We start from the raw sequence: 24617 nt of genomic DNA on the forward strand, positions 1-24617 counted from the left end.
CCCCTTTACTAACAATCCCAGCTCACATTCCACTTTATCAACAATCCCAGCTCATGTTCGCTTTACTAACAATCCCAGCTCACATTCCCCTTTATTAACAATCCCAGCTCACATTCCCCTTTATTAACAATCCCAGCTCACATTCCCCTTTATTAACAATCCCAGCTCGCATTCCCCTTTACTAACAATCCCGGCTCACATTCCCCTTTATTAACAATCCCAGCTCACATTCCCCTTTACTAACAATCCCAGCTCACATTCCCCTTTATTTAGAATCCCAGCTCGCATTCCCCTTTACGAACAATCCCAGCTCACATTCCCCTTTATTAAGAATCCCAGCTCACATTCCCCTTTACTAACAATCCCAGCTCACATTCCCCTTTACTAACAATCCCAGCTCGCATTCCCCTTTACTAACAATCCCACCTCACATTCCCCTTTACTAACAATCCCAGCTCACAATCCCCTTTATTAACAATCCCAGCTCCAATTCCCCTTTACTTACAATCCCAGCTCACATTCCCCTTTATTAACAATCCCAGCTCACATTCTCCTTTGCTAACAATCCCAGCTCACATTCCCCTTTATTAACATCCCAGCTCACATTCCCCTTTACTAACAATCCAAGCTCACATTCCCCTTTACTAACATCCCAGCTCACATTCCCCTTTACTAACAATCCCAGCTCACATTCCCCTTTATTAACAATCCCAGCTCACATTCCCCTTTAGTAACAATCCCAGCTCACATTCCCCTTTACTAACAATCGCAGCTCACATTCCCCTTTACTAACAATCCCAGCTCACATTCCCCTTTACTAACAATCCCAGCTCACATTCCCCTTTACTAACAATCCCAACTCACATTCCCCTTTATTAACAATCCCAGCTCACATTCCCCTTTAAAAACAGTCCCAGCTCACATTCCCCTTTACTAACAATCCCAGCTCACATTCCCCTTTACTAACAATCCCAGCTCACATTCCCCTTTACTAACAATCCCAGCTCACATTCCGCTTTACTAACAATCCCAGCTCACATTCCCCTTTACTAACAATCCCAGCTCACATTCCCCTTTACTAACAATCCCAGCTCACATTCCCCTTTATTAACAATCCCAGCTCACATGCCCCTTTATTAACAATCCCAGCTCACATTCCCATTTACTAACAATCTCAGCTCACATTCCACTTTATTAACAATCCCAGCTCACATTCCCCTTTACTAACAATCCCAGCCAACATTCCCCTTTATTAACAATCCCAGCTCACATTCCCCTTTGCTAACAATCCCAGCTCACATTCCCCTTGATTAACAATCCCAGCTCACATTCCCCTTTAATAACAATCCCAGCTCACATTCCCCTTTACTAACAACCCCAGCTCACATTCCCCTTTATTAACAATCGCAGCTCACATTCACCTTTACTAATGATCCCAGCTCACATTCCCATTTATTAACAATCCCAGCTCACATTCCCCTTTATTAACAATCGCAGCTCACGTTCCCCTTTATTAACAATCCCAGCTCACATTCCCCTTTGCTAACAATCCCAGCTCACATTCCCCTTTATTAACAATCCCAGCTAACATTCCCCTTTAGTAACAGTCCCAGCACGCATTCCCTTTTATTAAGAATCCCAGCTCACATTCCCCTTTACTAACAATCCCAGCTCACATTCCCCTTTAATAACAATCCCAGCTCTCATTCCCCTTTACTAACAATCCCAGCTCACATTCCCCTTTACTAACAATCCCACCTCACATTCCCCTTTACTAACAATCCCAGCTTGCATTCCCCTTTATTAAGATTCCCAGCTCACATTCCCCTTTACTAACAATCCTAGCTCACAATCCGCTTTATTAACAATCCCAGCTCACATTCCCCTTTACTAACAATCCCAGCTCACATTCCCCATTATTAACAATCCCAGCTCACATTCCCCTTTATTAAGAATCCCAGCTCGCATTCCCCTTTACTAACAATCCCAACTCACATTCCCCTTTATTAAGAATCCCAGCTCACATTCCCCTTTACTAACAATCCCAGCTCACATTCCCGTTTATTAACAATCCCAGCTCACATTCCCCTTTACTAACAATCCCAGCTCGCATTCCCCTTTACTGACAATCCCAGCTCACATTCCCCTTTACTAACAATCCCAGCTCACATTCGCCTTTACTAAGAATCGCAGCTCACATTCCCCTTTATTAACAATCCCAGCTCACATTCCCCATTATTAAGAATACCAGCTCACATTCCCCTTTACAAATAATCCCAGCTCACATTCCCCTTTACTAACAATCCCAGCTCACATTCCCCTTTACTAACAATCGCAGCTCGCATTCCCCTTTATTAACAATTCCAGCTCACAGTCCCCTTTACTAACAATCCCAGCTCACATTCCACTTCACTAACAATCCCAGCTCGCATTTCCCTTTATTAACAATCCCAGCTCACATTCCCCTTTACTAACAATCCCAGATCACATTCCCCTTTACTAACAATCCCAGCTCACATTACCCTTTACTAACAATCCCAGCTGACATTCCCCTTTATTAACAATCCCAGCTCACATTCCCCTTTATTAACAATCCCAGCTCACATTCCCCTTTACTAACAATCCCAGCTCACATTACCCTTTACTAACAATCCCAGCTGACATTCCCCTTTATTAACAATCCCAGCTGACATTCCCCTTTATTAACAATCCCAGCTCACATTCCCCTTTATTAACAATCCCAGCTCACATTCCCCTTTATTAACAATCCCAGCTCACATTCCCCTTTATTAACAATCCCAACTCACTTTCCCCTTTACTAACAATCCCAGCTCACATTCCCCATTATTAACAAACTCAGCTCGCATTCCCCTTTACAAACAATCCCAGCTCACATTCCCCTTTACTAACAATCCCAGCTCACATTCCCCTTTACTAACAATCCCAGCTCACATTCCCCTTAACTATCAATCCCAGCTCACATTCCCCTTTATTAAGAATCCCAGCTCACATTCCCCATTAATAACAATCCAAGCTCACATTTCCCTTTATTAACAATCCCAGCTCACATTCCCCTTTATTAACAATCCCAGCTCACATTCCCCTTTACTAACAATCCCAGCTCACATTCCCCTTTATTAACAATCCCAGCTCACATTCCCTTTTATTAACAATCCCAGCTCACATTCCCCTTTATTAACAACCCCAGCTCACATTCCCCTTTATTAACAATCCCGGCTCTCATTCCCCTTTACTACCAATCCCAGCTCACATTCCCGTTTATTAACAATCCCAGCTCACATTCACCTTTATTAACATTCCCAGCTCACATTCCCCTTTACTAAAAATCCCAGCTCACATTCCCCTTTACTAACAATCCCAGCTCACATTCCCCTTTACTAACAATCCCAGCTCACATTCCCCTTTACTAACAATCCCAGCTCACATTCCCGTTTACTAACAATCCCAGCTCACATTCCCCTTTATTAACAATCCCAGCTCACATACCCCTATATTAACAATCCCAGCTCACATTCCCCTTTACTAACAATCCCAGCTCACATTCCCCTTTATTAACAATCCCAGCTCACATTCACCTTTATTAACAATCCCTGCTCACATTCCCCTTTACTAACAATCCCAGCTCACATTCCCCATTAATAACAATCCCAGCTCACATTCCCCTTTACTAACAATCCCAGCTCACATTCCCCTTTACTAACAATCCCAGCTCACATTCCCCTTTATTAACAATCCCAGATCACATTCCTCTTTACTAACAATCCCAACTCACATTCCCCTTTACTAACAATCCCAGCTCACATTCCCCTTTATTAAGATTCCCAGCTCACACTCCCCTTTACTAACAATCCCAGCTCACATTCCCCTTTATTAACAATCCCAGCTCACATTCCCCTTTACTAACAATCCCAGCTCACATTCCCCTTTACTAACAATCCCAGCTCACATTCCCCTTTACTAACAATCCCAGCTCACATTCCGCTTTATTAACAATCCCAGCTCACATTCCCCTTTACTAACAATCCCAGCTCACTTTCCCCTTTATTCACAATCCCAGCTCACATTCCCCTTTACTAACAATCCCAGCTCTCATTCCCCTTCACTAACAATCCCAGCTCACATTCCCCTTTATTAACAATCCCAGCTCACATTCCCCTTTACTAACAATCCCAGCTCACATTCCCCTTTATTAAGATTCCCAGCTCACATTCCCCTTTACTAACAATCCCAGCTCACATTCCCCTTTATTAACAATCCCAGCTCACATTCCCCTTTACTAACAATCCCAGCTCACATTCCCCTTTATTAACAATCCCAGCTCACATTCCCCTTTACTAACAATCCCAGCTCACATTCCCCTTTACTAACAATCCCAGCTCACATTCCCCTTTACTATCAATCCCAGCTCACATTCCCCTTTATTAACAATCCCAGCTCACATTCCCCTTTACTAACAATCCCAGCTCACATTCCCCTTTATTAACAATCCCAGCTCGCATTCCCCTTTACTAACAATCCCAGCTCACATTCCCCTTTATTAACAATCCCACCTCACATTCCCCTTTGCTAACAATCCCAGCTCACATTCCCCTTTACTAACAATCCCAGCTCACATTCCCCCTTATTAACAATCCCAGCTCACATTCCCCTTTATTAACAATCCCATCTCACATTCCCCTTTACTAACAATCCCAGCTCATTTTCCACTTTATTGACAATCCCAGCTCATATTCCCCTTCATTGACAATCCCAGCTCACTTTCCCCTTTATTAACAATCCCAGCTCACATTCCCCTTTATTAACAATCCCAACTCACATTCCCCTTTACTAACTATCCCAGCTCACATTCCCCTTTACTAACAATCCCAGCTCACATTCCCCTTTACTAACAATCACAGCTCACATTCCCCGTTATTAACAATCCCAGCTCCGATTCCCCTTTATTAAAAATCCCAGCTCACATTCCCCTTTACTAACAATCCCAGCTCACATTCCCCTTTATTAACAATCCCAGCTCACATTCCCCTACATTAACAATCCCAGCTCACATTCCCCTTAATTAACAATCCCAGCTCACATTCCCCTTTATTAACAATCCCAGCTCACATTCCCCTTTATTAACAATCCTAGCGCACATTCCCCTTTATTAACAATCCCAGCTCACATTCCCCTTTACTAACAATCACAGCTCACATTCCCCTTTACTAACAATCCCAGCTCACATTCCCCTTTATTAACAATCCCAGCTCACATTCCCCTTTACTAACAATCCCAGCTCACATTCCCCTTTACTAACAATCCCAGCTCACATTCCCCATTATTAACAATGCCAGCTCACATTGCCCTTTATTAACAATCCCAGCTCACATTCCCCTTTACTAACAATCCCAGCTCACATTCCCCTTTATTAACAATCCCAGCTCACATTCCCCTTTACTAACGATCCCAGCTCACATTCCCCTTTATTAACAATCGCAGCTCACATTCCCCTTTACTAATGATCCCAGCTCACATTCCCATTTATTAACAATCCCAGCTCACATTCCCCTTTATTAACAATCGCAGCTCACGTTCCCCTTTATTAACAATCCCAGCTCACATTCCCCTTTACTAACAATCCCAGCTCACATTCCCCTTTATTAACAATCCCAGCTAACATTCCCCTTTACTAACAGTCCCAGCACGCATTCCCCTTTTATTAAGAATCCCAGCTCACATTCCCCTTTACTAACAATCCCAGCTCACATTCCCCTTTACTAACAATCCCAGCTCTCATTCCCCTTTACTAACAATCCCAGCTCACATTCCCCTTTACTAACAATCCCAGCTCACATTCCCCATTATTAACAATCCCAGCTCGCATTCCCCTTTATTAAGAATCCCAGCTCGCATTCCCCTTTACTAACAATCCCAACTCACATTCCCCTTTATTAAGAATCCCAGCTCACATTCCCCTTTACTAACAATCCCAGCTCACATTCCCATTTATTAACAATCCCAGCTCACATTCCCCTTTACTAACAATCCCAGCTCGCATTCCCCTTTACTGACAATCCCAGCTCACATTCCCCTTTACTAACAATCCCAGCTCACATTCGCCTTTACTAAGAATCGCAGCTCACATTCCCCTTTATTAACAATCCCAGCTCACATTCCCCATTATTAAGAATCCCAGCTCACATTCCCCTTTACAAATAATCCCAGCTCACATTCCCCTTTACTAACAATCCCAGCTCACATTCCCCTTTACTAACAATCGCAGCTCGCATTCCCCTTTATTAACAATTCCAGCTCACAGTCCCCTTTACTAACAATCCCAGCTCACATTCCACTTCACTAACAATCCCAGCTCGCATTTCCCTTTATTAACAATCCCAGCTCACATTCCCCTCTACTAACAATCCCAGCTCACATTCCCCTTTACTAACAATCCCAGCTCACATTACCCTTTACTAACAATCCCAGCTGACATTCCCCTTTATTAACAATCCCAGCTCACATTCCCCTTTATTAACAATCCCAGCTCACATTCCCCTTTACTAACAATCCCAGCTCACATTACCCTTTACTAACAATCCCAGCTGACATTCCCCTTTATTAACAATCCCAGCTGACATTCCCCTTTATTAACAATCCCAGCTCACATTCCCCTTTATTAACAATCCCAGCTCACATTCCCCTTTATTAACAATCCCAGCTCACATTCCCCTTTATTAACAATCCCAACTCACTTTCCCCTTTACTAACAATCCCAGCTCACATTCCCCATTATTAACAAACTCAGCTCGCATTCCCCTTTACAAACAATCCCAGCTCACATTCCCCTTTACTAACAATCCCAGCTCACATTCCCCTTTACTAACAATCCCAGCTCACATTCCCCTTTACTATCAATCCCAGCTCACATTCCCCTTTATTAAGAATCCCAGCTCACATTCCCCATTAATAACAATCCAAGCTCACATTTCCCTTTATTAACAATCCCAGCTCACATTCCCCTTTATTAACAATCCCAGCTCACATTCCCCTTTACTAACAATCCCAGCTCACATTCCCCTTTATTAAAAATCCCAGCTCACATTCCCTTTTATTAACAATCCCAGCTCACATTCCCCTTTATTAACAACCCCAGCTCACATTCCCCTTTATTAACAATCCCGGCTCACATTCCCCTTTACTACCAATCCCAGCTCACATTCCCGTTTATTAACAATCCCAGCTCACATTCACCTTTATTAACATTCCCAGCTCACATTCCCCTTTACTAAAAATCCCAGCTCACATTCCCCTTTACTAACAATCCCAGCTCACATTCCCCTTTACTAACAATCCCAGCTCACATTCCCCTTTACTAACAATCCCAGCTCACATTCCCGTTTACTAACAATCCCAGCTCACATTCCCCTTTATTAACAATCCCAGCTCACATACCCCTATATTAACAATCCCAGCTCACATTCCCCTTTACTAACAATCCCAGCTCACATTCCCCTTTATTAACAATCCCAGCTCACATTCACCTTTATTAACAATCCCTGCTCACATTCCCCTTTACTAACAATCCCAGCTCACATTCCCCATTAATAACAATCCCAGCTCACATTCCCCTTTATTAACAATCCCAGCTCTCATTCCCCTTTACTAACAATCCCAGCTCACATTCCCCTTTACTAACAATCCCAGCTCACATTCCCCTTTATTAACAATCCCAGCTCACATTCCCCTTTATTAACAATCCCAGCTCGCATTCCACTTTACTAACAATCCCAGCTCACATTCCCGTTTACTAACAATCCCAGCTCACATTCCCCTTTATTAACAATCCCAGCTCACATACCCCTATATTAACAATCCCAGCTCACATTCCCCTTTACTAACAATCCCAGCTCACATTCCCCTTTATTAACAATCCCAGCTCACATTCACCTTTATTAACAATCCCTGCTCACATTCCCCTTTACTAACAATCCCAGCTCACATTCCCCATTAATAACAATCCCAGCTCACATTCCCCTTTACTAACAATCCCAGCTCACATTCCCCTTTACTAACAATCCCAGCTCACATTCCCCTTTATTAACAATCCCAGATCACATTCCTCTTTACTAACAATCCCAACTCACATTCCCCTTTACTAACAATCCCAGCTCACATTCCCCTTTATTAAGATTCCCAGCTCACACTCCCCTTTACTAACAATCCCAGCTCACATTCCCCTTTATTAACAATCCCAGCTCACATTCCCCTTTACTAACAATCCCAGCTCACATTCCCCTTTACTAACAATCCCAGCTCACATTCCCCTTTACTAACAATCCCAGCTCACATTCCGCTTTATTAACAATCCCAGCTCACATTCCCCTTTACTAACAATCCCAGCTCACTTTCCCCTTTATTCACAATCCCAGCTCACATTCCCCTTTACTAACAATCCCAGCTCTCATTCCCCTTCACTAACAATCCCAGCTCACATTCCCCTTTATTAACAATCCCAGCTCACATTCCCCTTTACTAACAATCCCAGCTCACATTCCCCTTTATTAAGATTCCCAGCTCACATTCCCCTTTACTAACAATCCCAGCTCACATTCCCCTTTATTAACAATCCCAGCTCACATTCCCCTTTACTAACAATCCCAGCTCACATTCCCCTTTATTAACAATCCCAGCTCACATTCCCCTTTACTAACAATCCCAGCTCACATTCCCCTTTACTAACAATCCCAGCTCACATTCCCCTTTACTATCAATCCCAGCTCACATTCCCCTTTATTAACAATCCCAGCTCACATTCCCCTTTACTAACAATCCCAGCTCACATTCCCCTTTATTAACAATCCCAGCTCGCATTCCCCTTTACTAACAATCCCAGCTCACATTCCCCTTTATTAACAATCCCACCTCACATTCCCCTTTGCTAACAATCCCAGCTCACATTCCCCTTTACTAACAATCCCAGCTCACATTCCCCCTTATTAACAATCCCAGCTCACATTCCCCTTTATTAACAATCCCATCTCACATTCCCCTTTACTAACAATCCCAGCTCACTTTCCACTTTATTGACAATCCCAGCTCATATTCCCCTTCATTGACAATCCCAGCTCACTTTCCCCTTTATTAACAATCCCAGCTCACATTCCCCTTTATTAACAATCCCAACTCACATTCCCCTTTACTAACTATCCCAGCTCACATTCCCCTTTACTAACAATCCCAGCTCACATTCCCCTTTACTAACAATCATAGCTCACATTCCCCGTTATTAACAATCCCAGCTCCGATTCCCCTTTATTAAAAATCCCAGCTCACATTCCCCTTTACTAACAATCCCAGCTCACATTCCCCTTTATTAACAATCCCAGCTCACATTCCCCTACATTAACAATCCCAGCTCACATTCCCCTTAATTAACAATCCCAGCTCACATTCCCCTTTATTAACAATCCCAGCTCACATTCCCCTTTATTAACAATCCTAGCGCACATTCCCCTTTATTAACAATCCCAGCTCACATTCCCCTTTACTAACAATCACAGCTCACATTCCCCTTTACTAACAATCCCAGCTCACATTCCCCTTTATTAACAATCCCAGCTCACATTCCCCTTTACTAACAATCCCAGCTCACATTCCCCTTTACTAACAATCCCAGCTCACATTCCCCATTATTAACAATGCCAGCTCACATTGCCCTTTATTAACAATCCCAGCTCACATTCCCCTTTACTAACAATCCCAGCTCACATTCCCCTTTATTAACAATCCCAGCTCACATTCCCCTTTACTAACGATCCCAGCTCACATTCCCCTTTATTAACAATCGCAGCTCACATTCCCCTTTACTAATGATCCCAGCTCACATTCCCATTTATTAACAATCCCAGCTCACATTCCCCTTTATTAACAATCGCAGCTCACGTTCCCCTTTATTAACAATCCCAGCTCACATTCCCCTTTACTAACAATCCCAGCTCACATTCCCCTTTATTAACAATCCCAGCTAACATTCCCCTTTACTAACAGTCCCAGCACGCATTCCCCTTTTATTAAGAATCCCAGCTCACATTCCCCTTTACTAACAATCCCAGCTCACATTCCCCTTTACTAACAATCCCAGCTCTCATTCCCCTTTACTAACAATCCCAGCTCACATTCCCCTTTACTAACAATCCCAGCTCACATTCCCCATTATTAACAATCCCAGCTCGCATTCCCCTTTATTAAGAATCCCAGCTCGCATTCCCCTTTACTAACAATCCCAACTCACATTCCCCTTTATTAAGAATCCCAGCTCACATTCCCCTTTACTAACAATCCCAGCTCACATTCCCGTTTATTAACAATCCCAGCTCACATTCCCCTTTACTAACAATCCCAGCTCGCATTCCCCTTTACTGACAATCCCAGCTCACATTCCCCTTTACTAACAATCCCAGCTCACATTCGCCTTTACTAAGAATCGCAGCTCACATTCCCCTTTATTAACAATCCCAGCTCACATTCCCCATTATTAAGAATCCCAGCTCACATTCCCCTTTACAAATAATCCCAGCTCACATTCCCCTTTACTAACAATCCCAGCTCACATTCCCCTTTACTAACAATCGCAGCTCGCATTCCCCTTTATTAACAATTCCAGCTCACAGTCCCCTTTACTAACAATCCCAGCTCACATTCCACTTCACTAACAATCCCAGCTCGCATTTCCCTTTATTAACAATCCCAGCTCACATTCCCCTCTACTAACAATCCCAGCTCACATTCCCCTTTACTAACAATCCCAGCTCACATTACCCTTTACTAACAATCCCAGCTGACATTCCCCTTTATTAACAATCCCAGCTCACATTCCCCTTTATTAACAATCCCAGCTCACATTCCCCTTTACTAACAATCCCAGCTCACATTACCCTTTACTAACAATCCCAGCTGACATTCCCCTTTATTAACAATCCCAGCTGACATTCCCCTTTATTAACAATCCCAGCTCACATTCCCCTTTATTAACAATCCCAGCTCACATTCCCCTTTATTAACAATCCCAGCTCACATTCCCCTTTATTAACAATCCCAACTCACTTTCCCCTTTACTAACAATCCCAGCTCACATTCCCCATTATTAACAAACTCAGCTCGCATTCCCCTTTACAAACAATCCCAGCTCACATTCCCCTTTACTAACAATCCCAGCTCACATTCCCCTTTACTAACAATCCCAGCTCACATTCCCCTTTACTATCAATCCCAGCTCACATTCCCCTTTATTAAGAATCCCAGCTCACATTCCCCATTAATAACAATCCAAGCTCACATTTCCCTTTATTAACAATCCCAGCTCACATTCCCCTTTATTAACAATCCCAGCTCACATTCCCCTTTACTAACAATCCCAGCTCACATTCCCCTTTATTAAAAATCCCAGCTCACATTCCCTTTTATTAACAATCCCAGCTCACATTCCCCTTTATTAACAACCCCAGCTCACATTCCCCTTTATTAACAATCCCGGCTCACATTCCCCTTTACTACCAATCCCAGCTCACATTCCCGTTTATTAACAATCCCAGCTCACATTCACCTTTATTAACATTCCCAGCTCACATTCCCCTTTACTAAAAATCCCAGCTCACATTCCCCTTTACTAACAATCCCAGCTCACATTCCCCTTTACTAACAATCCCAGCTCACATTCCCCTTTACTAACAATCCCAGCTCACATTCCCGTTTACTAACAATCCCAGCTCACATTCCCCTTTATTAACAATCCCAGCTCACATACCCCTATATTAACAATCCCAGCTCACATTCCCCTTTACTAACAATCCCAGCTCACATTCCCCTTTATTAACAATCCCAGCTCACATTCACCTTTATTAACAATCCCTGCTCACATTCCCCTTTACTAACAATCCCAGCTCACATTCCCCATTAATAACAATCCCAGCTCACATTCCCCTTTATTAACAATCCCAGCTCTCATTCCCCTTTACTAACAATCCCAGCTCACATTCCCCTTTACTAACAATCCCAGCTCACATTCCCCTTTATTAACAATCCCAGCTCACATTCCCCTTTATTAACAATCCCAGCTCGCATTCCACTTTACTAACAATCCCGGCTCACATTCCCCTTTATTAACAATCCCAGCTCACATTCCCCTTTACTAACAATCCCAGCTCACATTCCCCTTTATTTAGAATCCCAGCTCGCATTCCCCTTTACGAACAATCCCAGCTCACATTCCCCTTTATTAAGAATCCCAGCTCACATTCCCCTTTACTAACAATCCCAGCTCACATTCCCCTTTACTAACAATCCCAGCTCGCATTCCTCTTTACTAACAATCCCACCTCACATTCCCCTTTACTAACAATCCCAGCTCACAATCCCCTTTATTAACAATCCCAGCTCCCATTCCCCTTTACTTACAATCCCAGCTCACATTCCCCTTTATTAACAATCCCAGCTCACATTCTCCTTTGCTAACAATCCCAGCTCGCATTCCCCTTTATTAACATCCCAGCTCACATTCCCCTTTACTAACAATCCAAGCTCACATTCCCCTTTACTAACATCCCAGCTCACATTCCCCTTTACTAACAATCCCAGCTCACATTCCCCTTTATTAACAATCCCAGCTCACATTCCCCTTTAGTAACAATCCCAGCTCACATTCCCCTTTACTAACAATCGCAGCTCACATTCCCCTTTACTAACAATCCCAGCTCACATTCCCCTTTACTAACAATCCCAGCTCACATTCCCCTTTACTAACAATCCCAGCTCACATTCCCCTTTATTAACAATCCCAGCTCACATTCCCCTTTAAAAACAGTCCCAGCTCACATTCCCCTTTACTAACAATCCCAGCTCACATTCCCCTTTACTAACAATCCCAGCTCACATTCCCCTTTACTTACAATCCCAGCTCACATTCCGCTTTACTAACAATCCCAGCTCACATTCCCCTTTACTAACAATCCCAGCTCACATTCCCCTTTACTAACAATCCCAGCTCACATTCCCCTTTATTAACAATCCCAGCTCACATGCCCCTTTATTAACAATCCCAGCTCACATTCCCATTTACTAACAATCTCAGCTCACATTCCACTTTATTAACAATCCCAGCTCACATTCCCCTTTACTAACAATCCCAGCCAACATTCCCCTTTATTAACAATCCCAGCTCACATTCCCCTTTGCTAACAATCCCAGCTCACATTCCCCTTTATTAACAATCCCAGCTCACATTCCCCTTTATTAACAATCCCAGCTCACATTCCCCTTTATTAACAATCCCAGCTCACATTCCCCTTTAATAACAATCCCAGCTCACATTCCCCTTTACTAACAACCCCAGCTCACATTCCCCTTTATTATCAATCCCAGCTCACATTCCCCTTTATTAACAATCTCAGCTCGCATTCCCCTTTACTAACAATCCCAGCTCACATTCCCCTTTCCTAACAATCCCAGCTCACAATCCCCTTTACTAACAATCCCAGCTCACATTCCCCTTTATTAACAACCCCAGCTCACATTCCCCTTTATTAATAATCGCAGCTCACATTCCCCTTTATTAACAATCCCAGCTCACATTCCCGTTTATTAACAATCCCAGCTCACATTCCCCTTTACTAACAATCCCAGCTCACATTCCCCTTGATTAACAATCCCAGCTAACATTCCCCTTTATTAACAATCCCAGCTCACATTCCCCTTTACTAACAATCCCAGCTCACATTCCCCTTTACTAACAATCCCAGCTCATATTCCCCTTTATTAACAATCCCAGCTCACATTCCCCTTTACTAACAGTCCCAGCTCACATTCCCCTTTATTAACAATCCCAGCTCTCATTCCCCTTTACTAACAATCCCAGCTCACATTCCCCTTTATTAAGAATCCCAGCTCACATTCCCCTTTACTAACAATCCCAACTCACATTCCCCTTTATTAACAATCCCAGCTCACAACCCCTTTATTTAGAATCCCAGCTCACATTCCCCTTTATTAACAATCCCAGCTCACATTCCCCTTTACTAATAATCACAGCTCACATTCACCTTTACTAACAATCCCAGGTCGCATTCCCCTTTACTAACAATGCCAGCTCACATTCCCCTTTACTAACAATCCCAGCTCACATTCCCCTTTACTAACAATCCCAGCTCACATTCCCCTTTACTAACAATCCCAGCGCACATTCCCCTTTACTAACAATCCCAGCTCACATTCCCCTTTACTAACAATCACAGCTCACATTCCCCTTTACTAACAATCCCAGCTTACATTCCCCTTTACTAACAATCCCAGCTCGCATTCCACTTTACTAACAATCCCAGCTCGCAGTCCCCTTTGTTAACAATCCCAGCTCACATTACTCTTTACTAACAATCCCAACTCACATTCCCCTTTACTAACAATCCCAGCTCGCATTCCCATTTACTAACAATCCCAGCTCGCATTCCCCATCATTAACAATCCCAGCTCGCATTCCCCTTTCCGAACAACCCCAGCTCACATTCCCCTTTATTAACAACCCCAGCTCACATTCCCCTTTATTAACAATCCCAGCTCAAATTACCCTTTATTAACAATCCCAGCTCACATTCCCCTTTATTAACAACCCCAGCTCACATTCCCCTTTACTAACAATCCCAGCTCACATTCCCCTTTATTAACAATCCCAGCTCACATTCCCCTTTATTAACAATCCCAGCTCACATTCCCCTTTATTAACAATCCCAGCTCACATTCCCCTACATTAACAATCCCAGCTCACATTCCCCTTAATTAACAATCCCAGCTCACATTCCCCTTTATTAACAATCCCAGCTCACATTCCCCTTTATTAACAATCCCAGCTCACATTCCCCTTTATTAACAATCCCAGCTCACATTCCCCTTTACTAACATTCCCAGCTCACATTCCCCTTTATTAACAATCCCAGCTCACATTCCCCTTTACTAACAATCCCAGCTCACATTCCCCTTTATTAACAATCCCAGCTCACATTCCCCTTTACTAACAATCCCAGCTCACATTCCCCTTTATTAACAATCCCAGCTCACATTCCACTTTACTAACAAGCACAGCTCACATTCCTCTTTACGAACAATCCCAGCTCACATTCCCCTTCACTAACAAACCCAGCTCACATTCCGCTATATAACAATCCCAGCTCACATTCCCCTTTACTAACAATCCCAGCTCACATTCCCCTTTATTAACAATCCCAGCTCACATTCCCCTTTACTAACAAGCCCAGCTCAAATTCCCCTTTACTAACAATCCCAGCTCACATTCCCCTTTACTATCAATCCCAGTTCACATTCCCCTTTATTAACAATCCCAGCTCACATTCCCCTTTATGAAAAATCCCAGCTCACATTCCCCTTTACTAACAATTCCAGCTCACATTCCCCTTTACTAACAATCCCAGCTCACATTCCCCTTTACTAACAATCCCAGCTCACATTCCCCTTTACTAAAAATCCCAGCTCACATTCCCCTTTACTAACAATCCCAGCTCAAATTCCCCTTTATTAACAATCCCAGTGCGCATTCCCCTTTATTAACAATCCCAGCTCACATTCCCCTTTATTAACAATCCCAGCTCACATTCCCCTTTACTAACAATCCCAGCTCACATTCCCCTTTATTAACAATCCCAGCTCACATTCCCCTTTACTAACAATCCCAGCTCACATTCCCCTTTACTAACAATCCCAGCTCACATTCCCCTTTACTAACAATCCCAGCTCACATTCCCCTTTACTAACAATCCCAGCTCACATTCCCCTTTACTAACAATCCCAGCTCACATTCCGCTTTACTAACAGTCCCAGCTCACATTCCTCTTTACTAACAATCCCAGCTCACATTCCCCTTGACTAACAATCCCATCCTCATTCCCCTTTATTAACAATCCCATCCACATTCCCCCTTATTAACAATCCCTGCTCACATTCCCCTTTACTAACAATCCCAGCTCACATTCCCCTTTACTAACAATCACAGCTCGCATTCCCCTTTATTAACAATCCCAGCTCACATTCCTCTTTATTAACAATCCCAGCTCACATTCCCCTTCATTAACAATCCCAGCTCACGTTCCCCTTTAGTAACAATCCCAGCTCACATTACCCTTTACTAACAATGCCAGCTCACATTCCCCTTTATTAACAATCCCAGCTCACATTCCCCTTTACTAACAATCCAAGCTCACATTCCCCTTTACTAACAATCCCAGCTCACATTCCCCTTTATTAACAATCCCAGCTCACATTCCCCTTTATTAACAATCCCAACTCAGAAATCCCTTTATTAACAATCCCAGCTCACATTCCTCTTTTCTAACAATCCCAGCTCACATTCCCCTTTACTAACAATCCCAGCTCACATTCCCCTTTACTAACAATCCCAGCTCACATTCCCCTTTACTAACAATCCCAGCTCACATTCCCCTTTACTAACAATCCCAGCTCACATTCCCCTTTACTAACAATCCCAGCTCACATTCCCCTTTACTAATAATCCCAGCTCACATTCCCCTTTACTAACAATCCCTGCTCACATTCCCCTTTATTAACAATCCCAGCTCACATTCCCCTTTACTAACAATCCCAGCTCACATTCCCCTTTACTAACAATCCCAGCTCACATTCCACTTTATTAACAATCCCAGCTCACATTCCCCTTTAATAACAATCCCAGCTCACATTCCCCTTTACTAACAATCCCAGCTCACATTCCCCATTATTAACAATGCCAGCTCACATTCCCCTTTATTAACAATCCCAGCTCACATTCCCCTTTACTAACAATCCCAGCTCACATTCCCCTTTGTTAACAATCCCAGCTCACATTCCCCTTTACTAACGATCCCAGCTCACATTCCCCTTTATTAACAATCGCAGCTCACATTCCCCTTTACTAATGATCCCAGCTCACATTCCCATTTATTAACAATCCCAGCTCACATTCCCCTTTATTAACAATCGCAGCTCACGTTCCCCTTTTGTAACAATCCCTGCTCACATTCCCCTTTACTAACAATCCCAGCTCACATTCCCCTTTACTAACAATCCCAGCTCACATCCCCCATTATTAACAATGCCAGCTCACATTCCCCTTTATTAACAATCCCAGCTCACATTCCCCTTTACTAACAATCCCAGCTCACATTCCCCTTTATTAACAATCCCAGCTCACATTCCCCTTTATTAACAATCGCAGCTCACGTTCCCCTTTATTAACAATCCCAGCTCACATTCCCCTTTACTAACAATCCCAGCTCACATTCCCCTTTATTAACAATCCCAGCTAACATTCCCCTTTACTAACAGTCCCAGCACGCATTCCCCTTTTATTAAGAATCCCAGCTCACATTCCCCTTCACTAACAATCCCAGCTCACATTCCCCTTTACTAACAATCCCAGCTCTCATTCCCCTTGACTAACAATCCCAGCTCACATTCCCCTTTACTAACAATCCCACCTCACATTCCCCTTTACTAACAATCCCAGCTTGCATTCCCCTTTATTAAGAATCCCAGCTCACATTCCCCTTTACTAACAATCCTAGCTCACAATCCGCTTTATTAACAATCCCACCTCACATTCCCCTTTACTAACAATCCCAGCTCACATTCCCCATTATTAACAATCCCAGCTCACATTCCCCTTTATTAAGAATCCCAGCTCGCATTCCCCTTTACTAACAATCCCAACTCACATTCCCCTTTATTAAGAATCCCAGCTCACATTCCCCTTTACTAACAATCCCAGCTCACATTCCCGTTTATTAACAATCCCAGCTCACATTCCCCTTTACTAACAATCCCAGCTCGCATTCCCCTTTACTGACAATCCCAGCTCACATTCCCCTTTACTAACAATCCCAGCTCACATTTGCCTTTACTAAGAATCGCAGCTCACATTCCCCTTTATTAACAATCCCAGCTCACATTCCCCATTATTAAGAATCCCAGCTCACATTCCCCTTTACAAATAATCCCAGCTCACATTCCCCTTTACTGACAATCCCAGCTCACATTCCCCTTTACTAACAATCGCAGCTCGCATTCCCCTTTATTAACAATTCCAGCTCACAGTCCCCTTTACTAACAATCCCAGCTCACATTCCACTTCACTAACAATCCCAGCTCGCATTTCCCTTTATTAACAATCCCAGCTCACATTCCCCTTTACTAACAATCCCAGCTCACATTCCCCTTTACTAACAATCCCAGCTCACATTACCCTTTACTAACAATCCCAGCTGACATTCCCCTTTATTAACAATCCCAGCTGACATTCCCCTTTATTAACAATCCCAGCTCACATTCCCCTTTATTAACAATCCCAGCTCACATTCCCCTTTATTAACAATCCCAGCTCACATTCCCCTTTATTAACAATCCCAACTCACTTTCCCCTTTACTAACAATCCCAGCTCACATTCCCCATTATTAACAAACTCAGCTCGCATTCCCCTTTACAAACAATCCCAGCTCACATTCCCCTTTACTAACAATCCCAGCTCACATTCCCCTTTACTAACAATCCCAGCTCACATTCCCCTTAACTATCAATCCCAGCTCACATTCCCCTTTATTAAGAATCCCAGCTCACATTCCCCATTAATAACAATCCAAGCTCACATTTCCCTTTATTAACAATCCCAGCTCACATTCCCCTTTATTAACAATCCCAGCTCACATTCCCCTTTACTAACAATCCCAGCTCACATTCCCCTTTATTAACAATCCCAGCTCACATTCCCTTTTATTAACAATCCCAGCTCACATTCCCCTTTATTAACAACCCCAGCTCACATTCCCCTTTATTAACAATCCCGGCTCACATTCCCCATTACTAACAATCCCAGCTCACATTCCCCTTTACTACCAATCCCAGCTCACATTCCCGTTTATTAACAATCCCAGCTCACATTCACCTTTATTAACATTCCCAGCTCACATTCCCCTTTACTAACAATCCCAGCTCACATTCCCCTTTACTAACAATCCCAGCTCACATTCCCCTTTATTAACAATCCCAGCTCACATTCCCCTTTACTAAAAATCCCAGCTCACATTCCCCTTTACTCACAATCCCAGCTCACATTCCCCTTTACTAACAATCCCAGCTCACATTCCCCTTTACTAACAATCCCAGCTCACATTCCCGTTTACTAACAATCCCAGCTCACATTCCCCTTTATTAACAATCCCAGCTCACATACCCCTATATTAACAATCCCAGCTCACATTCCCCTTTACTAACAATCCCAGCTCACATTCCCCTTTATTAACAATCCCAGCTCACATTCACCTTTATTAACAATCCCTGCTCACATTCCCCTTTACTAACAATCCCAGCTCACATTCCCCATTAATAACAATCCCAGCTCACATTCCCCTTTATTAACAATCCCAGCTCTCATTCCCCTTTACTAACAATCCCAGCTCACATTCCCCTTTACTAACAATCCCAGCTCACATTCCCCTTTACTAACAATCGCAGCTCACATTCCCCTTTACTAACAATCCCAGCTCACATTCCCCTTTACTAACAATCCCAGCTCACAATCACCTTTATTAACAATCCCAGCTCACATTCCCCTTTACTAACAATCTCAGCTCACATTCCCCTTTACTAACAATCCCAGCTCATATTCCCCTTTACTAACAATCCCAGCTCACATTCCACTTTATCAACAATCCCAGCTCATGTTCGCTTTACTAACAATCCCAGCTCACATTCCCCTTTACTAACAATCCCAGCTCACATTCCGCTTTACTAACAATCCCAGCTCACATTCCCCTTTACTAACAATCCCAGCTCACATTCCGCTTTATTAACAATCCCAGCTCACATTCCCCTTTACTAACAATCCCAGCTCACATTCCCCTTTATTAACAATCCCAGCTCACATTCCCCTTTACTAACAATCCCAGCTCTCATTCCCCTTCACTAACAATCCCAGCTCACATTCCCCTTTATTAACAATCCCAGCTCACATTCCCCTTTACTAACAATCCCAGCTCACATTCCCCTTTATTAACAATCCCAGCTCACATTCCCCTTTATTAACAATCCCAGCTCACATTCCCCTTTACTAACAATCCCAGCTCACATTCCCCTTTACTAACAATCCCAGCTCACATTCCCCTTTATTAACAATCCCAAATCACATTCCCCTTTACTAACAATCCCAGCTCACATTCCCCTTTATTAAGATTCCCAGCTCACATTCCCCTATACTAACAATCCCAGCTCACATTCCCCTTTATTAACAATCCCAGCTCACATTCCCCTTTACTAACAAGCCCAGCTCACATTCCCCTTTACTAACAATCCCAGCCCACATTCCCCTTTATTAAGATTCCCAGCTCACATTCCCCTTCACTAACAATCCCAGCTCACATTCCCCTTTATTAACAATCCCAGCTCACATTCCCCTTTACTAACAATCCCAGCTCACATTCCCCTTTATTAACAATCCCAGCTCACATTGCCCTTTACTAACAATCCCAGCTCACATTCCCCTTTACTAACAATCCCAGCTCACATTCCACTTTACTATCAATCCCAGCTCACATTCCCCTTTATTAACAATCCCAGCTCACATTCCCCTTTACTAACAATCCCAGCTCACATTCCCCTTTATTAACAATCCCAGCTCGCATTCCCCTTTACTAACAATCCCAGTTCACATTCCCTTTTATTAACAATCCCACCTCACATTCCCCTTTGCTAACAATCCCAGCTCACATTCCCCTTTACTAACAATCCCAGCTCACATTCCCCCTTATTAACAATCCCAGCTCACATTCCCCTTTATTAACAATCCCATCTCACATTCCCCTTTACTAACAATCCCAGCTCACTTTCCACTTTATTGACAATCCCAGCTCATATTCCCCTTCATTGACAATCCCAGCTCACTTTCCCCTCTATTAACAATCCCAGCTCACATTCCCCTTTATTCACAATCCCAACTCACATTCCCCTTTACTAACTATCCCAGCTCACATTCCCCTTTACTAACAATCCCAGCTCACATTCCCCTTTACTAACAATCACAGCTCACATTCCCCGTTATTAACAATCCCAGCTCACATTCCCCTTTATTAACAATCCCAGCTCACATTCCCCTTTACTAACAATCCCAGCTCACATTCCCCTTTATTAACAATCCCAGCTCACATTCCCCTTTACTAACAATCCCAGCTCACATTCCCCTTTCCTAACAATCCCAGCTCACATTCCCCTTTACTGACAATCCCAGCTCACATTCCACTTTATTAACAATCCCAGCGCGCATTCCCCTTTACTAACAATCCCAGCTCACATTCCCCTTTACTAACAATCCCAGCTCACGTTCCCCTTTACTAACAATCCCAGCTCACATTCCCCTTTACTAACAATCACAGCTCACATTCCCCTTTACTAACAATCCCAGCTCACTTTCCCCTTTATTAACAATCCCAGCTCACATTCCCCTTTACTAACAATCCCAGCTCACATTCCCCTTTACTAACAATCCCAGCTCACAACCCCCTTTATTAACAATCCCAGCTCACATTCCCCTTTATTTACAATCCCAGCTCACATTCCCCTTTATTTACAATCCCAGCTCACATTCCCCTTTACTAACAATCCCAGCTCACATTCCCCTTTACTAACAATCCCAGCTCACGTTCCCCTTTACTAACAATCCCAGCTCACATTCCCCTTTACTAACAATCCCAGCTCACATTCCCCTTTACTAACAATACCAGCTCACATTCCCCTTTACTAACAATCCCAGCTCACATTCCCCTTTACTAACAATCCCAGCTCACATTCCCCTTTATTAACAATCCCAGCTCACATTCCCCTTTATTAACAATCCCAGCTCACATTCCCCTTTACTAACAATCCCATCTCACATTCCCCTTTACTAACAATCCCAGCTCACTTTCCACTTTATTGACAATCCCAGCTCACATTCCCCTTCACTAACAATCCCAGCTCACATTCCCCTTTATTAACAATCCCAGCTCACATTTGCCTTTACTAACAATCCCAGCTCACATTCCCCTTTACTAACAATCCCAGCTCACATTCCCCTTTACTAACAATCCCAGCTCACATTCCCCTTTACTAACAATCCCAGCTCACATTCCACTTTATTAACAATCCCAGCTCACATTCCTCTTTACTAACAATCGCAGCTCACATTCCCCTTTACTAACAATCCCAGCTCACATTCCCCTTTACTAACAATCCCAGCTCACATTCCCCTTTACTAACAATCCCAGCTCACATTCCCCTTTACTAACAATCCCAGCTCACATTCCACTTTATTAACAATCCCAGCTCACATTCCCCTTTACTAACAATCCCAGCTCACATTCCTCTTTATTAACAATCCCAGCTCACATTCCCCTTTATTAACAATCGCAGCTCACATTCCCCTTTACTAACAATGCCAGCTCACATTCCCCTTTATTAACAATCGCAGCTCACATTCCCCTTTACTAACAATGCCAGCTCACATTCCCCTTTACTAACAATCACAGCTCACATTGCCCTTTACTAACAATCCCAGCTCACATTCCCCTTCACTAACAATCCCAGCTCACATTCCCCTTTATTAACAATCCCAGCTCACATTCCCCTTTACTAACAATCCCAGCTCACATTCCCCTTTACTAACAATCACAGCTCACATTCCCCTTTCCTAACAATCCCAGCTCACATTCCCCTTTACTAACAATCCCAGCTCACATTCCCCTTTACTAACAATCCCAGCTCACATTCCCCTTTATTAACAATCCCAGCTCACATTCCCCTTTATTAACAGTCCCAGCTCACATTCCCCTTTGCTAACAATCCCAGCTCACATTCCCCTTTACTTACAATGACAGCTCACATTGCCCTTTACTAACAATCCCAGCTCACATTCCCCTTCACTAACAATCCCAGCTCACATTCCCCTTTATTAACAATCCCAGCTCACATTCCCCTTTACTAACAATCCCAGCTCACATTCCCCTTTACTAACAATCTCAGCTCACATTCCCCTTTACTAACAATCACAGCTCGCATTCCCCTTTACTAACAATCCCAGCTCACATTCCCCTTTACTAACAATCCCAGCTCGCATTCCCCTTTACTAACAATCCCAGCTCACATTCCCCTTTACTAACAATCCCAGCTCACATTCCCCTTTATTAACAATCCCAGCTCACATTCCCCTTCATTAGCAATCCCAGCTAACATTCCCCTTTACTAACAATCCCAGCTCGCATTCCCCTTTATTAACAATCCCAGCTCACATTCCCCTTTATTAACAATTCCAGCTCACATTCCCCTTTACTAACAATCCCAGCTCACATTCCCCTTTATTAGCAATTCCAGCTCAAATTCCCCTTTATTAACAATCCCAGCTCACATTCCCCTTTACTAACAATCCCAGCTCACATTCCCCTTTACTAACAATCACAGCTCCCATTCCCCATTACTAACAATCCCAGCTCACATTCCCCTTTACTAACAATCCCAGCTCACATTCCCCTTTACTAACAATCCCAGCTCACATTCTCCTTTACTAGCAATCCCAGCTCACATTCCCCTTTATTAACAATTCCAGCTCACATTCCCCTTTCCTAACAGTCCCAGCTCACATTCCCCTTTACTAACAATCCCAGCTCACATTCCCCTTTACTAACAATCCCAGCTCACATTCCCATTTACTAACAATCCCAGCTCACATTCCCCTTTACTAACAATCCCAGCTCACATTCCCCTTTACTAACAATCCCAGCTCACATTCCCCTTTACTAACAATCCCAGCTCACATTCCCCTTTACTAACAATCCCAGCTCACATTCCGCTTTACTAACAATCCCAGCTCACATTCCCCTTTATTAACAATCCCAGCTCACATTCCCCTTTACTAACAATCCCAGCTCACATTCCGCTTTACTAACAATCCCAACTCGCTGCTTCGGGTCAGGAGGGAATACTTACGCTCCCGGGAGCAAAAGGGGTGAAGCTCCAGACCCGAAACTTTTCCGAAATATCCCGCGACCCCACCAAGGAGACATAAATCTTATCGAGCGTCCCGGCTTTGAAGAATTCCCCGGTGGCGAGAGTGACTTGGTAGACTACAGCCATGCTGACCCTCAGATGCAGACAGCGCCTGTGGAAGGATCTCAGCTGGTTTAATACTGAGGACAGCAGCGGGCGGGCGGGCGGGGGTGGGGTGGGGGGGCTGGCCCGTTTTGGAATGGACCTCAAACTATATTTGGCATTTCCCAAAAGCAGATCGGCAGTGTCAAGTCCAGACTAGCCTTGCCAAACTCTGACGCGAGCTGTGGGAGTTGTAAAGTTTTTTTAAAACATTGAAGTCAGGAGTTACAGGTTAAGCAGCCTGCTTGATTGGCACCCCACCGTGGCTGCAGTGTGTACCATCTACAAGATGCACCACAGCAACTCGCAAAGGCTTCTTCAGCAGCACCATCAACATCCTGGGGGTCACCATTGACCAGAGACTTAACTGGACCAGCCACATAAATACTGTGGCAAC

At 43.5% G+C, this 24617-nt stretch overlaps 1 protein-coding gene across 1 annotated transcript in view; it reads right to left on the reverse strand.

Moving 5' to 3' along the window:
- The window catches only part of LOC147091152 (hydroperoxide isomerase ALOXE3-like), a 203557-nt gene extending 179316 nt beyond the window's left edge, over positions 1-24241 (reverse strand). Inside the window, exon 1 of the mRNA XM_085977623.1 lies at positions 24059-24241. Coding sequence (XP_085833749.1) covers positions 24059-24205 — 147 coding nt within the window. The 5' untranslated portion in view covers positions 24206-24241. The remainder of the gene's footprint in view (positions 1-24058) is intronic.
- Between the last annotated feature and the right edge of the window lie 376 nt (positions 24242-24617).

This window comes from Somniosus microcephalus, unplaced genomic scaffold (genome assembly GCF_052327205.1).
Source record: "Somniosus microcephalus isolate GS21.2 unplaced genomic scaffold, FLI_Smic_1.0 unresolved_chr4, whole genome shotgun sequence".
Taxonomy (NCBI): domain Eukaryota; kingdom Metazoa; phylum Chordata; class Chondrichthyes; order Squaliformes; family Somniosidae; genus Somniosus; species Somniosus microcephalus.